Source organism: Python bivittatus, unplaced genomic scaffold, assembly GCF_059951505.1.
Source record: "Python bivittatus isolate LINGU-HERP-01145 unplaced genomic scaffold, Pbiv_v1 ctg000020_np1212, whole genome shotgun sequence".
Taxonomy (NCBI): Eukaryota; Metazoa; Chordata; class Lepidosauria; order Squamata; family Pythonidae; genus Python; species Python bivittatus.
The window spans coordinates 131,191,905-131,210,875 of NW_028277030.1; the positions used below are offsets into that span (position 1 = coordinate 131,191,905).

Sequence of the window (18,971 nt, forward strand, 5' to 3'; positions counted from 1 at the left end):
AAATACTCCATTCCTTGAGTCCAGAGGGGAAAACAAACAGGTAGGTGTCCAACCCCAGCACAGAAGACCTTGTGACATCTGTCAAAAGGTGCTATGATTTGACAGTTTTAATTCCGATTAGTTTCTTAATTAACCCTGTCAAAGAAAATTGTCAAAAAAAAGTTTTTAAACCATTTTAACCATTCTAAATAATTTAGTGCCAGGCTTCCAGGGAAGAAATGGCTGATTGAATACGGCTCCGTCCTTTGTGGAGCTGATGCCCATGGCAATTAGAGGAGCTGGCATTGATCCAGCTCTTTAGAATCATCCCTAGATAAGAGATTGCCAGGATCACCCACAGGTACTCCTTACAGAGACCCCCTGTGAAGAGATTGCAATTTAGCAATCTCTAGTGGGTGGAGTACTTTCGGAGTTGAGGGAAACATTGAGCCCAAGCTGTGGTGCGGAGCCTTCAAAAGGACACTAGATTTACTTTACTTCCTCTTTTAACTAACATCGTAAACTGCCTATTTGTGATTTATTTGGCAATTAAAAACCTCCTGAAAGACAAGTTGCTGTACACCAGGAGAATTTCCTACTATCCTGGGAGAAAGAAGATTAAAGTAAGTTTAAAGATCAAAAAGAAATATTTTAATGTTTGGAAACAGCAAAAGGGAATTAAGAATGCTGATTGGGGACAGTTAAGAGGCTAGATGGTTTTGAAATGGCATTTTTAAGGATTGTTTTAAATGTTTAAGAAAATACAGTAAGTGAATTTGGATTTAATTGCAAGAAAACCTGCCCTGGGAAAGTTTTGCTTCTGAAAATAAACATAAGATAAGACAGAGCTTTCAAGGTCAGAAGGAACAAAAGCCAACAATATATCTTTTTTAACATAATGGAGGAGTATCCTTCTTTCAAAGTATTTTTAGCTGTTTGAAATCAGTGTGTCCAGGAATTATTTGTAAAATTGGGGCTAACAGAGGTTGTAGAAGAAGAAAGGTTTTTACTGGACAAAATAGCAGTGGAGGATGACTTGAATAAGGATTCTAAAATGGACTTTAAAGAAATGCTAAATTATAAGAAAATCATGGACGATATGGAAAAAGATTCTGTAGATCCAAAGATGGACTCAAAATTGCTTGATTATGAGAATGATACGGAGAAAGAAGCTGTAATGGACCGGAAGAGTGACTTTGAGAATTATCTTATTTTGGATATACAGAAGGGAAATACCACATCTCTGAAACCTTTTCTGAAAATAGATAGGAAGAGAATAAGAGATTGTTATTTGGGGTTTTATTTGGAGAAGAGAGACTGAGCTTTTCCAAAAGAAGAGAAAGGAATTCAAAGTGGATTTATCAGATCAACATTAAATTATCCATGTTTTGATCTCGGATTGTTAGTATTGAATTTTCTTTTTCTGACCAGGACTGTAAGACAATGATTTATACTTGTAAAAGTGATTTATTTGGTTTAGTTTAAAACGCATATGTGATTATTATTGGTCTTTTGTATGCTTAAGGGGAGAGATCTTCTAGGTTTCATTTCTCAGAAAAAAACCTAGAAGCTAAAATGCAAAATAAACCTATTTGTTTAAGCTTAAAATATACAGTTTATTATTACTGGCACTCTTAATGCTTTTGCTGGATTGTTGAATATTTTTTACAATTTGGTTATTGTTTAGGGATGAGAAAGGGGATGAAGAAGCCTTTTTTTTTTAGTAATATTAGAGAAAGTGTTAAATTACTGTTAATACATATACTTGTTTGGAGGGGGGAGTCATCTTTTATATTTCTTTCTCTTCTTTCTTTTCTTTCTTTCTTTTTGTGGGTTTTTTAGTTTTCTATTAGTTTTTATAGAAATGAACTTTAATAAAATATTTAAAAATACATATATTTATGGATAAATATAAGGAATATCTGCAGTGATCTTAGAGATGTGTTGGTTGGGAGCATGAATGTATATATACTTGTATACATGAACTGCAACAAAATAGATTATATGATTATAATAAAATAGATTATATGATGCAATGAGGAGAATTTGAAAATTAATGTGCTAAAATCTATAGTACTGTAGTTGTGTTTAATAGGAAAAATTGAGTGAATTCTTGCAAATTATATATCAATGATAAAAGGCTACAACAAGTATAGGAATGTGTGTAGCTTGGTAGAAAATATGCTAAAGATGAGGAAAGTAATGGAGGAGGTGTCAGGTGCAAATGCTGATAGAAAGGCAGTAGGTAGTATGTAGTCTGCTGCAAGCATCTGAATTCTTGTTGAAAGAAGGCAAGTAGCTGTGCATGAGTACATAAGTGTATTTCACTAAACCCACACTTTAATGGACTCACTGTTGGCTGAATTACTACACTGAAAGCATCCTCATTAATGGTTCCAATTCAGCTTGGGAGAAAGGAGGGGCCCGGTGCCTTGTCCCGGGCCCCAGTGCTATTCAACAGTGACTCGGATAGAGGAATGCTTACCAAGATTGCAAATTACACCTAGCTAAGAGAAGTGGCTAATAGTTTAGAGGAAAGAGAACATTCAAAAAGATCTATACAGCCTTGAACACTGAGATGAAAGGAGTAGGATGGACCTTAAGAGGGAGAAATGAAATGTTCTGCATCTAGGTAGGAAAAAGGCACAGGTATGGAAAGGGAGATACTTGGCTTGTCAACCGTACATGTGAAAAAGATCTGAGTGACCTTGTTATGACACTCATAAGCCAGCAGCTAAAAGGCAAATGTTATCTTGAGGTACATTAACAGGAGCACAGAGTTCAGATCACAGAAAACCATTATTCTAGTTTACTCTGCCCTGTTCTTGGAGTGCTGGGAGAAGGAATGGGGGCATGCAATTTGGAGAATGAGGTCTTCCGAAGCTCCATGAGAATGGGGCTTCTGCCATTCTCCAAATAGCACACCTAGCTATTTGGAGAATAGTGCAAGACCCAGGGAAGACCAGAAGATTTCTGAAGGATCACAAGAATGGGGCATGTGGCTTGGAGAACAGTGCAAGACCCAGGGAAGACCAGAAGATTTCTGAAGGATCACAAGAATGGGGCATGTGGCTTGGAGAACAGTGCAAGCAGCCTCAGGAAGAAGTCCTGGCATGGCCAGCAGCTGCCTTGCATACAGGAGGGTCAGGCTGGGTGCACCTTGTCAGCAGTGGGAGGAATATGGCAAAGGTCAGCTGGGTGTGGCAGAACCTGTGGAATGCAGGGCGGCAGGGGCAACTGGGGCTTTGTGCAATGGTGCTGGGGTGGCTGGCCGTGGTGTGGGGCTTGAGGCAGCATTTCACAGTGGCAGTGGTGGCACTGGGGCTGAAGTCTAGGCCTGGCATGGTGGTGGCAACAGTGGCAGCTTGCTGCCACTGCTGAACACCCCAGGCCTCTACTTTAGCTCCAGCCCTGGTGCTGCCACTGCTGAGTGCCGCTGTGCAAGGCAGCCAAAAGGGCATAGATTGGGGGCTGAGATAGGCGGGTAGGGGGAGTTGCAGTGCCCCTGCGGTCGTAAGTGCAGGCAGGCTGCCAAGTGCCCGAATTTTGATCACATAACCACAGGGGCACTGCAACAGCCGTACCTTTGGGCATGGGTTGTAAGTCATTTTTTTCAGCACTGTTGTAATTTCAAATGGTTGCTAAACGAATGGTCATTAAGTGAGGACTACCTGTAGTCCAAAACAAACCTCCTCATTCTGGAAATTCTGATGAACTGTTTTGGACCACCCATGGTTCCACAGAAGTAAAACTGAAAGGGATTCTGAAGTGATTTTATGGGATGAGAATGGCAAGGTGAGTCAGATCACCTCTTCCTTCATAAACAATGAAGATCACTTCTTCCTTCATATTTATTCTCCATAGTACCATCTTTGTTTCCTCCACATGGCTTATGCCCCTGTTCCTTACTGTAATGGTCTCAGGAAGTCCCACCATGCCATTTCTTGTTGGCCCACTTGCCCCAATTTTTCCAGCAACTTCCTTTCTCTTCCTTCCTGATATTTGTGTGGTAAGAAGGGAGTGGGCGGGCCCTCTATGGTGCCAACACTGGGAGCTCACAAGGCCTTCCAAATGTCATAATAACTGTCCCTCGCCTTTTCAAGACATACAAATGGTAGCAGATATTGGAATCCCCAACCTCCAAACTGTGATGTCAGGTTTAAACTATGTGCAGCACTTCAAAACAGGAGAAAATATCCTAAAGGACTACCAATTTCATATGTCAGCAACTACAGATTTTTAAGAGATGACTTTTTGCTCACCTGATCATCTGAAATATTTTGAAATGCCTGAAGCATATTAGGACATGTTGGCAGCAGCATTAACAACTCCCAAACTCGCCTTGATAGGTTTTCTGCATGAAGATGGAGTTCTTCACATTTTGCGCTCTGAAGACACATGTAAAAATATATCATGCTAATCAAATAAAGCAAATTAAATAAATTACAGTAACAATTTTATCACATAGATTGTAATGGGTGTTCTAATCAGACTTTTTCATCCTGAATTCAAAAATGAAACCAGATTTTTTCTATCAGGCTTAGTTTTCTTGTGACCCCATCTTCTTTATTCTTTCAATTGGTTAAATTACAGTACCATGCAGTATTTTAACTATAGTACCGTATCTGTATCAATCATTGAGCAAAGTCTAGTTACTATTATTGTTCTCCAGCACAAATAACTTCCAGACAAAGGTAGAAGGCATGACAGCTAGCAAAGAACAGCACATTGTGCAGGCTGAGTCATGTTTGGCTCTGCCTAGACCTCTGTCTGGATATGCCCAGCCTCTGTCTGGAGAGTAGTTCCTTGTCAATCTGGTGCCACAGCTATAGTGAAAAAAGTTTAAGTTTAAATTCTCTGTATTCAAGTTAAATATTAAATTGACTATAATCGTGTTTTCTTACCTATATACTGTTATCATGCCACAAAACAATGACAACCATCCTGATACTTTCTCCATGTGCATGGTAACTTTAAATTTAACTCTTAGAAATGAAACTTCCTGCTTGTCAAAAATTTCTATGAACTTTAGTTTGGTTGTAAAGTGGGTGACCAAGTTAAGAATTGGGCCCTTCATGTTTGTTGTGTGACATGCATTAGACTTCTAACAGGATGGCTAAAGGGTTCACGTCATATGCCACTTCTATGAATTGGAGGGAGCCAAAAGACTATTCATCAAATTATTATTTCTGCCTAACAGAAACAACAGGGATCAGCAATAAAAGGCAGCACACTGTGAAATACCTCAGTTTAATGAGACCAGTCCCACATAATGAGGAGATGACATTATGTGTGCCAAAGCCTTCAGAAAATGTGACGTTTAGTGACACTGAATCTAGTGGGGATTATGATGGTGCATATACAGGGTACAAAAGGGAAAACATTAATTCTGACTCAGGATTTCAACTGAGCCATATTTGAAGAGGATCTGAATGATCTTGCTCTTATTTTTTAACTTGTCTAAGAAGTAGGCTGATGTTTTAGGTTCAAGATTAAAGAGCTGATACTAAATCAGAATCTTCTGATACTAAAGTTTTTGTTGTTGCTACCATGATGAATTTAACAAATTCTTCTCCCAAGAAGATGGGCTACTGCTTTGTAAAGATGTTTGGTTATGGAGAGTCTCGGTCATGAACACAATGTAAAGTGGTGTTTGTTCATTGACTCCTCAAAAGCTAGCTTGAAGGTTGTCCTCCTACATAATGGAAATAAATGATTGTTAGCTCATGCTGCTAACATGAATGAGTTGTATGGGTACATGAAACTATTTTTAGAAAAGATCCAGTATGAAAAATATAAATGGAATATCTGGTCACTGCACTTCTGCTGGGCCTGCAGCTTGGGTACAGAAAGTACTATTGTTTTTTGTGTGAGTGGAGCAGTAGGAACAGGAAAAACTATTACATTCAGAAAGAATGGCCAAAACATACCTCACATTTCCAGGAAAAAAAAATGTGGTAAATAGTCCACCTGTTAAGCCTGAAGAGGGTTTCCTTCCTCCTTTGCATATCAAACTTGGACTTATGAAAAACTACATTAAAGAGATGGATAAAACAGGAACTGGATTTGTGTACTTGAGGAATAAATTTCCCAGGATTAGTGATGCTAAGATTAAGGAAGATATTTTTGTAGGTCCTCAGGTAAGAAAATTGATAAAATATGGCAAATCTGATGAAGAGTTAAGTGAAGTTGAAAAAGCTACATAATAATCATTCAACAGCACCTGCAAAAACCTTTTGTGAAATCATAAAGTTGCACCAAGCTATGGGATGTCACATGTCATTGAAAGTTCATTTCTTGGACTCTTATTTGGACTTTTTCCCTGACAACCTAGGTACAGTCAGTGATGAGCATGGTAAACGATTTCACCAGGACATTTCAAACATGGAAAAGAGGTACCAAGGCAAGTGGAGTCCCAGTACGACTTTTGTGCTTTTAATTATCAAAGTATCAAGTTGTGTGCCACTCAAAAACCTTGCCTGATAGAAAAAAAGCTGAAAACATCTTAATTCAGGATACAAAATACTGTAAGATTAACAAGTTTTTGTTTGTGTAACACACACAAGTTTTTTTTTGTTCCCCAGAATTATTCTACACTATTTGTAACCACTCTATAACTCCATGTAGGATAACATATACCACGCTATTTAAACTTCAGATGGAAAAAGAAAGAAATATATCACAAAAACATGAAGCCAATTTTACTCATCAATACTGAAAGTTTTCACAATTCTCTGTTTTACAGCATAAGTCAGCAATTATGTTATCTATGCACATATAGTACTTGATGTGCCATTGGATAGCACCCACCATCTTCCAAAATTAAACCAACCAACCAACCAACCAACCAACCAATCAACCAAATTGGTTTTTTACAATACCACATAAAATAGCCTCAATCCTACAATAGAGAAATTGCACAAATGTGTATTTTTCTATGAGATAACATGGGATTTGGGCAATTTTTATTCATTTTTTGAAATATACATTCCACAGTTGTTTAATTTTTGTTTTTGGCACCTATATCATCTGAGATTATACAGTGGTGCCTGTTGCCTGACAGATTGTGGAACCTTGCTGCATGTGTGCATACTTGTGTATATATATTATATAAAACACAATCTGCATAAGAACCTTAATTAAAATTACCTCACTATCTTCCATAGCCACTTCTGCAGGTGGAGGCTTAAAGGAAGCAAGCATTTCTAGCAAATCAAACAGAGTTGTAAGATGAGGTTCTTGTAGAAGTAAGAGCATTGGGATGTTGTCCTTCTGAGGAGCTGGCAAGCAGGATGCTGGAAGCTGAACTCCTTCCCCTTTTCGCTCTCTCCTTGGAGCACCCAGGGACACAAACACCATCTTGAAATAGCAAGTGAAGATAATTTTATTTTTAAAAAGCAAGGAAGTTATGATTATAATTAAGATATCTGTATACTGGTACCAGTAGTGTACCTTCAACACACTAAGGCCACGAGAAAGCTGTTCATGTAGCAGGGAGAAGGAAAAGTACAAGTCAGGGAGAAGGTAGTACTTGAGCAAAGACCAATATATTATCACGCACAAAAATCATTGCTGGTAATGTGCAAATTAGCTAGATGTTTTAAGTTCTATAAGGGGATCATGTGGACACAAGGGACAGTTAACAGAATATTATCATTTCAGATGAATGAGGAAGTCACCTATCACTGAGAAATTAGTAATGGAACCCATCAATGGTAAGAAAATCAGTACAGATAGTCCTCACTTACCAATGGTAATTGGGACCAGGAACTCCATCGCTAAACGACACAGCCATAAGGCATGTTGTTACATGAACATGTCAACTTACAATAGAAGTTCCAGCCGTCCTAGTTACTATCATTAGGCAAATCCTGCATAGTCACAGCATTCTGTAGTCACATGATTGCCACTTGTAACCTCCTGCCGGCTTGGCTTCCCCATTGACTTTGCTAGTTGAAGCTGGCAGTGAAGGTCGCAAAAGCCAATTATGTGATTGTGGGACATTGCAATGTTGTAATTGCAAGCCACTTGCCAAGCACCTGAATTGCAATCATACAACTGCAGGGATGTTGCAACGGCCACAACTATGAGGACCCTCGTTCAGCGCCATCATAACTTTGAATTGTCACTGAATTAGTGGATGTTAAGCAAGGACCACCTGTATTTACTATGTACTGCACCTACAGAAAGTTTTCTGATCTAAAAGGAATACCATTCCTTCTTGATATTTAGCTACTAAATAACATAAAATCCTGGTTTCAGACCCTAGGACTGATATAGTTCCCTCCAGAATGCTAATCTCTGAAGAATTCCATAAACATTTGCTTCAGTTTTAGATATTATGCTCTTAATTATGTTATTTCAATAAGTACCATACAAATGTAGCAGCAAGATCCACTTCCACCTACAGAACATTCTATTTTAGATGCATATTAGATGGAATAAGAAAACTAAATATATTTATTTTAAGAGATCTGTGTGGCACCTTTGAAAATTATTTTTATTCTTTGAAACTAAAATAAAAATAAACTGTAGAATAAAAAAGGGAACTTCCCTCCTCAAAAATTAACTTTTTGCCAAACTTTTTGGCTCAGTCTCTTAGTTATCAGTTCCAAAATACAGGTAGTCCTCACTGGGAATACACTAGGCTATCTGCACAGTGTGCTCATGGCTGCTGGCATCAGAGCATTGCTTTCAATGTGTATTCCCCACTGTGCGTCTGCTTACTCTCTTGTAATCCCTTCCTCCCCAATCTCTCCCCTCTGTGCAAATGGCAGGGAGCACAAGTGATTTCTGCAGGCAGTCTCTCCTGTGCCTGACCATTTCCTCCTCCCCTTGCATAGTGGAGAGATTGAGAGGAAGGGATTAAGAGAGAGTAAGCCGGCCTACAACAGGGAATACACTGGGCTGTTTGTGTAGCACACTCGCAGCTGCCAGCACCAGAGCATTGCTTTTGATGTGTACTCTCCACTGTGGGGCTGCTTAGTGTCTTGTAATCCCTTCCTCTCCAATTAATGTAAATACAATAATGAATTTTCTTCTTATTAATTATCCCAGCATGAGGGTGAGCATTCCACAGGGTAGGTAAGTAGGGAAAAGGAAAGCACAGTTGTGATCACGTGATTTTCCACTTAGCAACTGCTTCACTTAGCAACTGAGTTTCCGGTCCCAATTGTGGATGCTAAATGAGGACTACTTGCAATGTTCCTGGAAGCGCGAGGAAACCCTAAATTCAGGATAGTCTTTTTTTTAAGATACAGTATTACACTAATATAAATAATGAATAATTATCACTACAGAATGCTTTATAATCACCTCTTCTGAATATTTATTAATACCTGCATATCTTTAAACCCCAGTTCATGAAGAGTTTTTTCATCATAGTCAGTTGTTAGTTCATGCCCAGAAGAGATCATTCTTACAGGTCCCATGAGACCCCCTAAAAATGAAAAAAAGTTGCTTTTAGTATTTCGCCTTCTCCTCTATCCACCAAACATATCACAATCATTTTTATACAGCTATAGAAACAGTAGATTTTCTATTTTTTGACTCATTCATTCATGTATTAAATTGGGAAAAACACTAGAACAGCCTTTTTTTGTATGAACATGGTCTGTGAATAAAGACAGAATTAAACCTACCACACAAACTTAGATTGCCAATCAACCAAGTCCTAGCCAGAAAAATGCTTTAACAAGTACCTGGGAAATCTCCTTTTCTACTGATTTGGCCAAATTCTTGCAGATGAGCTTGCTGGTTCAGCTGTTCTTTCTGCAAATTTTCATACCAATGTGTAACCTCAGCTCTCAGATCTGCCACCTGATCACTTGGATACATTTCAATGGTCATCTGGAACAGAACACATTGTACATTAAATTTATTTCTTAATAAATGAGACAAGAGATATAAAGCAATATTTTAGGGAAAAGCAAATTAAGAAAACATACCTTGTCAGGAAGTCCAGCTGGCTGACAAACAATTCTGAGAGGTAGTGATTGTTTATCACTCAATGCTTTTAAATGGCTGCTGATACCAGTGCCTTCTATTTGCCACTGCCTCAGATGATATGCAAACCTGGAGAAAATATATTATAAAAAAGGGAAGCCACTGACAAACCAAATTATCTAAGCAAATTTATGGAGATGTTACAGATTTACCTCTTCAAGGTGGCAACTGAATAGCTGAGCTCATATACAAGAACAAGGTGGTGGTGACTATGAATTTCTTAATATTTTAGAACTTGTGATGTTTATAAACTTTCGTCCAGGCCTAAGGAACTATGAAGCTAATTTCATGAGCTCAATAACATTTCAGTCTTATTTTATTTTAAAAGTAGTTTACCCAACGCTACATAGCAAACTGAAGGATGTTTCAAAACTAGGATGATGTATATCACGGGCCCCTCCCCTCCCCTCCCCTCCCCCTTTCTCCTCCCTCCCTCCCTCCCTCCACCTAGCACAAGATCCCTGTCTTTTATTTTTTTCCCCCAGGTCTTTGGAAATAATCCACTTTGCATTTGTGCCAAAAAACCCCCCACTAAGATACAGAATTTTCTTTTAAAATTCCTAAATTTAAAATGAAATAAAAAAATACAGCAAATTAATATTGAGACCACAAAAATTAACATTCATAGCTGCCTGTCATGTTTCCTTAAATACTACATTTTGATAAAACAGTTCAACAAGGATATAGTTTACCTTCTCCGAAAAGCTTCTAAATGAGTTTTAAGCATGAGAAGTCCTCGTTCAATAATGGTGAGGCTGGAATGAGAATCTTGCTCTAAATTACTAGATGCTATCATTAGGCTTTCCATGCACTTGCTAATAAATTCCTGTTCTTTCTCCAGACCTGTTTTACCTAAAAGATTTAAAAATAAATAACCTAAATAAAATTATAAAGATAAATGACCTAAATAAAAAAAACACTTATTTAAATTTCTTCTATTTCTATAAGAAGAAAAAGTAACGATACAAAGTATTTTCTTTGGAATTCTGAGCTCAGATTTCTGAAATGAATTCTCATACCATTAATATAATAGGAGTTAATGTACTGTATAGCTGCCCGGCTCACATCTCCAGACTGTGCTCTTAAAGCAATGCCCCAGAATTGGTCCATACCACACAACTGTAAAAAGAAACAAAAAAAGAAAAAACTAATATGGCTGACAGTCCATAATTTCTGTCCAACAGTCAAGGAAAACTATCTACTTATCTTCTCACATCTTTGTCAGCAGCACTGGCAAGGATTTTATTCCATACCAAAGGAAGTGATATGAGAAAGTAAGTACACCCCATTGAAATTATTTACTTTTTCAACATATTTCAACATACAGATACTTTATCTTCATTTCAATAATATTGATAAAGGGGATATAATATAACAAATACTTTCTGAATGCACTGTATCATGCACCATTTACATTTTGTAGTCCATTGTGTAATTTAGTAAACATAAATGCAAATTTTTCAGGTGGAAAAAGTAAGTACACCCCTACATTTATCGCTACCTAAAATTAGAATCAGGTACAAATGATTAGAGCATTGTTAGAGTGGGAAGAAATAAGATGGGAATAAGACTGGATCTGGGAAGAACCTGTCTTATTTGAACCTGAGACATTTACTTTGATTTGTTCTATGTTGTTGAAGTGTGAGGTATCACCATGCCTAGATCAAAAGAACACTTTGGGGCCTTCAGAAAGAAGGTTATGGATGCCTATGAGTCTGGGAAGGGATTTCAAAAGATCGCTGAACAATTGGATATCAATCATTCAACCATCTGGAAGATCATCTACAAGTGAAGATTTCAAACAGCTGCCAACTTGCCCAGGCCAGGCCATCCCAGCAAGTTCAGCCCGAGAGAATGCAAGATAGTGACAGAAGTCTCTAAAAGCCCCAGAATTTCATCATGTGAGATTCAGGTAGCTCTCAGTACTACAATGTTAAAATGCACACGTCTACCATTAGAAAGAAGCTGCACAAATTACCTACAGGGGAGGTATGCCAGGAGGAAACCTTTGATGTCCAGAAAGAACACCAGGGCAAGACCAAAATTTGTTCATGAACACCTAGGCAAAGACCAGGATTTCTAGAATAATGTGTCCTGGACAAATGAGGCAAAGATAAGAGTAAATTGGCCACAGTACGAGATGACATGTTTGGCAAAAACCAAAGACAGCATTTCCCAGAAGAACCAGATACCAATTGTAAAGCATGGTGGTGGAAATGTTATGGTTTGGGGGTCTTTTGCTGCATTAGGGCCTGGGCAGCAAATGAGTGCAACAAGGCTGTATCTTCTCCTCTTATTTATTCAACCTATCTGCTGAATATATGTTAAGGGAAGTTGGATTGGAAGAAGATAAGCATGGTTTTAAAATTGGGGGAAGAAACATCAATAACCTGCACTATGCTGATGACACTACTCTGACAGTAGAAAATGCAAATGATCTGCAGGCTCTAGGAATAAAGGTTAAGGAGCAAAATGAAAAAAATAGGACTAAAATTAAATATAAAAATGACCAAACTAATGATAACAGGTGGAACAACCAGAATCGGCAATGAAAATATTGAAGTGGTAGATAGCTTCTGTCTTTTAGAATAAACTATCAACAGTAAAGGAACAAGCAGTCTAGAAATATGTCACAGACTAGCACTTGGTACAGCAGCCATGAAGGCCTTGAAAAAGATATTCAAATGCCGTCTCTATGCTTACAAAGATCAGAATTGTACATGCAGTGGTATTCCCTGTAACACTCCATGTCTGACTTTGAAGAAGCAGGATAGGAAAGGTATGCTTTTGAACCTTTGAGTTGGAGCAGACTCCTGAGAATAATGTGGGCAGCCAAGAAAACAAACAATTGGATCATCAAACAAATCAACCCAGAGTTCTCCCTTGAGGCACAAATTACCAGGCTCAAATTTTTCAGACACAGTATGAGAAGACCTAGCTCTCTGGAGAAGTCTCTAATGCTGGAAAAGGTGGAAGGAAACAGAAGAGGACAACCAGCAGCAAGGTGGATGAACTCAGTTACAGTGGTAATGAATGCACAGTTGAAAGACCTGAAAGACGAAGTTAGGGACAAATCATCATGGAGAAAATCTATTTATGTCATCACTAGGAGTCAAAAACAACTTGATAGCACATAATCAAAATCAAAATATCAATCTGTCAGAAAACAGAAGCTCAACTGAAAGTGAAAATTGCAATGTGACAGTGAACCTAAGCATTCCAGTAAATCCACCAAGGAATGGCTGAAAAAAAGAAAAGAAAAGAAATGGAGGTTCTGGAATGGCCAAGTCAAAGCCTAGATTTAAATCTCATCAAGATGCCCTGGGTGATTTGAAACAGGCTATGAATGCAAGCAACCCCTCAAACTTCGTGCAACTGAAAAAGTCTGCATGGAGGAGTGGGAAAAAATTTATCCCAGTCGATGTCACAGACTGGTAGACAGTTATAAGAAATGCCTATTTGAGGTTGTTTCCACCAAAGATGTTAATACTAGGTATTAAAGCCAAGGCTGTACTTATTTTTCATAGCTTTATTGCATTTGCCATCTTTTATTGATTCTATTGTAATTTCTTTGTTGATTGTTCTGAGCCACCCAGGGTCATTGAGAGTCAGGGGGCATACAAGTTTAATAAATTATTACTACTATTACTTTTTCTACAGAAGGAAATGGCATATCTGTTCATTTTTTTCATTTTTCATTTCATTTCATTTTTTCAATCAAATGATTGAAAAGTCCATTTTTCATAGTTCTTTGTTCAGTTACATCATCTTTATCTTTATATACTGTTTGAGTGAAGATAAAATATTGATATGTCCACATATATTAAAAAAAAACCTTTTCATGAGGTATACTTACTTTTTCACATGACTGTATATCCTTCTTACTATTTAAATTGAAATTGCACCACCTTTATCTTCTAAAACATAATTCACAAAAATTTAATTCAAATAAAAATCTTCTCACCTAATTACAGAGAATTATTGTTTTGGACAATGATGTAGTCAAATGATACTGTTCACTAAACATTCCCTTACTAAAATGCATTGCTTGAACAACTAAAGAGACATGTTAATTTTAGAAAAAAATGAAACAATAGCTCAGTACTTTTGCTTACTTCTGAGTTTGAACCACCATCATATGCACTGGTAGCCAATCGAGCCAAATTACACAAATGCTGAAACAAGTTTAATCCGGTCATACTAATTGTTTCAGGCTTCAGCTGAGGCATCTAAGTAAAAAAAAAATAAAAATAAAGAAGAAGAATTTTGAAGCTTGTGCTCAACAGAAACTTTAATTGGTTATGTACAAAAAAGATCAGTTCTACTCTACCTTTTCTAAAAAAAGATGTTTGTAAGTTTCCATTCCCATAGCATGCTGGTCTTTACTTCGTACTTGATTTAAGAACCAGTGTAGAGCATCATCATAACATTCAGAATCTTCAACTAAACAGTGCCATAATATGTCAACTTGTTCCAGACTTAGCCCTAAAAATTCAAACATATTTTATTAATGAAATTTGCTATCCACTTTTTATTCTGATTATGATAATCCCCAAATGGATTATAACTTGGATTAATACCCCCCTCCTCTGCAATACAAAACCAGATCATAAAGGACAACAGTAGTACAGATTCAATAAAAACCCTAAGTCAGCTTTTATTTTTTATCAGTGAATTTGTGATAAATACACATTGTCCAAGTGATGTCCCCTGTCCATCAGGTCCATAAATTTGGTATATAAGGGAGAACACACTCTATCAACTATCTAGATCCTAGATCATCAGCAAATTGGCAGTCAGTACTCCTTATTCTAAACAGGTGTATAGGTTGCCTGTTCAACAACCTAGTCACAATATTCTGCGTGAGTTTGCAGCCAGTCTTAAAGGTAGTCCCATATTAAGTGCATTACAATAATAAGTCATCAGGTTATCAGTGAAGGGATCGTTATGGTAAGGCTATCCTCATCCAGAAGAAAATTGTAGCTGGCAATTCAGATGGTGCTAGAAAAATGAATTCCTTGCCACAAAAGCCATTTGGGCCTCCAATGATCATCACAGTTCTAGATTATGTAGAGGCAGACCTTGCTTACTGATTGCCTCATTCAGAAACCATTCGAAGTTATGATGGTGCTGAAAAAATAACTTTATGACCAATGCCCACATTTATGACCTTCTCAGCATCCCTCAGTCACGTGATCGCCATTACAGTCAGTACATGTTGCCTTGTGCCTGACCTGTTGTTTTTCTCCCCCCCCCCTTGCAGAGCGGAGAGATTGGAGATGAAGAGATTACAAGAAAGTAAGCACGCAAACAATGGAGAATACACATCAAAAGGAATGTGGTGGCACCGGCAGCCCCAAGTGTACTGCGCAACAGCCGGTGTGCAGCCAGTTAAATGGCTGGTATAAGTGTAAACTGCACTGCATTCTGTCTTTATCATTTTTAAACAAAAATAAAATCAAGAGTATGAGTATAGGATTAGGGGGATTATACTGAGCAGCAATACTTGCAAAGAGAATATAGATTCGGTGGGCCAACAGTGTGATGCAGCTGCAAAAAAAACAAATACAGTGGTACCTCGGGTTACGAATTTAATCCGTTCCGTGACTCTGGTCGTAACCCGATTTGTTCGCAACCCGAAGCAAATTTTCCCATAAGGTTCAATGTAATTACCGTTAATCCGTTCCGGCGTCCGCAGACCACGCGTCAAGGGCGGAAAAATGGCCACGGACCACGCGGGAGGGCGGAAAAACGGCCGCGGACCACGCGGCAGGGCAGAAAAACGGCCGCGGACTGTGTGCCACGGGCGGAAAAACGGCCGCGGACCACGTGTCACGGGCGGAAAATGGCCGCAGACCACGTGTCACAGTGGAAAATGGCCGCGGATCCAGTTCGTACCCCGAGGTGGAGTTCGCAAACCGAGGAAAATTTTTGCGGCCAGAGCTGGTCATAGCCCGAAAAGTTCGTAAGCAGAGGCATTCGTAACCCGAGGTACCACTGTACAACCCAGGCTGCATCAGTACAAGTATCCTGCTAAGATCAAAATAAATAATTGTTCTTTCTGTTCTGCACTGGTCCTCACCTAGAATATCAAATCCAGTTCTGGCATTACATTTTAGGAAGGACACTAATAAACTGGAGCATGTCAAGAGAATAACAGTCAAGATGAATAGATGCCTGGAAACAAAAACCTATGAGGAAGTGTTGGATATGTTTAGCCTGCAGCTGAGGCAACTACAAGGAGATAAGATAGAGGTTTTAAGGTCATCTGAACAGCTGTCATATAAAAGACAGGGCTGAATTGTTCAGAGTTTTTCCAAGAGATAGTGCAAGAAACAATAACTTTAAATTAGAAGGAAGTCTATATTTTGTTTGGATGTGGGAAATAATTTCCTAAAGTTAAGGAGCTGTTTAACAATAGAACAAATTGCTCGGGGGGGGGGGCTTTCAGTGAAGGTGTTTAAACAGCCTGGGTAGTCATATCTTGGGGATGTTTTAATAGTGGATTCCTGCATTGGGCAGGGATTGGACTACACTATCTCCAAGATCTTTTACAACCAATTAGGGATAATGATTGTTCCTGGAGGTTTATGGAATCCAAAGAATTTTGCAGTATGGTAGAGGTTTTCTGGATGTCATGGCTGTGATAATGTCAGATTCACAGCTTTGCCATGGAATGACAAGATAGGAAATGTGCTGAACACAGTCACTCCTGACACCCTTGATCATCCTCACTGATTCACTGACCTCAGATAGGTACCTGATTTTCCAGAGGATCTGTAGACAGCAAGGCAAGTCAGATAATAACTGGCTTGAAATGTTGGTTTGAGGATGACCCATACTGGTTGCACCATGACTGAAAAAGACATCAGAGGAAATTTTCTCTGATGTCGGATTCGCAAATAGCCAGCCAGCCCCACTGCCACCTACTGTGTGGGATTTGCATAGCTTTTCAGGGGGCAAAAGCCTTTGTATCAGTCTAGATTCATAGTTGGTGCAAATCCACATGAAATGTCGACTGCCCCATTTAGTTTATTTTACAGGATCGATTTAAACTTTTTGAAGCCTGAGCATTTGGTTAGAATACAAAGGCCGTGCCCAACTACATATTCTCTTAACTAATTTGCCCTTCATAGCTGATTCAGTCCAGCTGGAAAGAACTGACTGGATTTATCAGGTTATAATAAACTTATCATTGTGGGACGTGAGAATGCTAGTTGCTCTGAATGAGGGGGCAGTGCAGTGCCTGTGCTTTTTAACTCACAATGGACCATGAGACTCTTAACATGCTGCTTAGCGATATCCTTTTTCCAAAGCACGCAAGAGGTTGATGGCCATGCAGCTTTAGACAATCTTAAAAGAAGCTGATTATCTCAACTTATTAAATTCTGGATTCACACTTTGTCACACTGATGGATGACCTCTTTGGGGAGAAATTAATCTTGCTGCTTTCTGTCCACAGTTCCAGCTTGCCAAGATCCTCTTGAATCCTGATCCTGTTCTCTTAGGTGGTTTTTATCCCCCAATCCTGTTTCATCTGCAAATTTAATAATCACATTTCCTAAGCCCTCACCCAAGACATTTATAAATAAATATAAAGCACAGGGCTGTCACAGGGTGGGTAAGAGTAGGAATCAATTTAGAGAGATCGCATTGTCATTTATTTCTATTTACAACAGTTTACAATAAAGAAGTAGTGCAGTTTGTATGTATACAAGTGAGTATTCATAGAAAAACTTAATAGTAATGTGCTGTATGTGTTTATTCAGCCCTTGGGCCAATCACTCTCTTTCAGCCTTAGGAAGGAGGCAATGGCAAACCACTTCTGAAGATCCTTGCCAAGAAAACTGCAGGGACTAGTCCAGGCAGTTGCCAAGAGTCTTGAAGGTGCAGTCAATCAATTTTTTTGACTAAGTTATACTCTTCAGTCCTCATATTTTGTCCAACCATGTCTCAGTAATGTGACTTGATGTATTCCTTCCTTTATTTATGTACTCATTACTGGTTGCCACATGCTCATTCCAAGCTGCAGCCAAAGCCTTGGCACAAAGGTGCACCAGAGCTTTGGGGAAAATCCCAAGCTCCCTCTGAAACCCAACTGGGTCCATCAGTCACTTGGGGCAGGCCAACTAAATACCCCCCCCCCTTACTGCAGTGGGGGGATTGGCATGGAGAACTCCAGAGCCAAGAGGGCATAATCTCACCATGGCAAGGGGTTGATGTTAACATCCCCCAAACCCAGATGACTATGCCACTGCCCCAAGACAAAGACCAGATCTAGTGTGTGACCTCCATTGTGGGTTAGGCCCTTAATAAGTTGGATCAGGTCCACAGTTGCCATGGTGACCACGAACTCCCAGGCCACCTCTGACCCCAGGCACAAAGAAGGTAGGATGAAGTCCCCCAAGACCATATGCCTGGGAAACTCCACTGCCAACTTGGCCATGGAGTTGAAGAGCTTGGGCAGGGATGCTGCTATGCTACAGGGAGGAAGGTAAGCTAGCAGCAGTCCCATCTGATCCCTACGCCCCAACCTGTAGAGGGAATAAAGAATAGCCTTGAAGGGCAGTAGGAAGATCTGTTACCAAGGCAACAATCAGACAAGAGTGGCTTAAGTCCATTCCAAGAAACTAACCTGACAAAGGTCTCAGACAGGTCCATCCCTTATTCACATGAAGACAGAGGGAGGAGGGAAACACATCCGGACTTGCAAGATTCTGTTATTGTAGCTGTTCTAATAAAAGTAGTTTTAGACCTATATAGCATTGGTTTCTTAATCTTGTCTATCCTACAGAGCTTACACAACCTGCCAGTTTCACATCCAGTTATGTGTGGGGCAGTGCCCTAAAGACTACCAGAGATTCCTACATGATTAAGCCACACCTCTATCTCTGTGTTATACAGTAGCTGATGCCACACCTGAAACTCAGAAGGAAATTTCAGAATGGACACACACACACACCCAGTACCCAACTAGATTTTGGTAA

The 18,971-nt window shown here is 39.1% G+C and overlaps 1 protein-coding gene across 3 annotated transcripts in view; it reads right to left on the reverse strand.

Annotated features, from left to right (window-relative positions):
• USP34 (ubiquitin specific peptidase 34) overlaps window positions 1-18,971 on the reverse strand; it is a 170,366-nt gene that overhangs the window by 94,850 nt on the left and 56,545 nt on the right. For all 3 annotated transcript variants that reach the window (XM_088149723.1, XM_088149716.1, XM_088149729.1), the window contains 9 exons: window positions 14,315-14,469; window positions 14,100-14,213; window positions 11,004-11,103; window positions 10,677-10,836; window positions 9,927-10,053; window positions 9,681-9,828; window positions 9,318-9,418; window positions 7,129-7,338; window positions 4,242-4,367 (listed from right to left, as the gene is read on the reverse strand). In XM_088149723.1, the coding sequence (XP_088005849.1) occupies window positions 4,242-4,367; window positions 7,129-7,338; window positions 9,318-9,418; window positions 9,681-9,828; window positions 9,927-10,053; window positions 10,677-10,836; window positions 11,004-11,103; window positions 14,100-14,213; window positions 14,315-14,469 (1,241 nt within the window). The remainder of the gene's footprint in view (window positions 1-4,241; window positions 4,368-7,128; window positions 7,339-9,317; window positions 9,419-9,680; window positions 9,829-9,926; window positions 10,054-10,676; window positions 10,837-11,003; window positions 11,104-14,099; window positions 14,214-14,314; window positions 14,470-18,971) is intronic.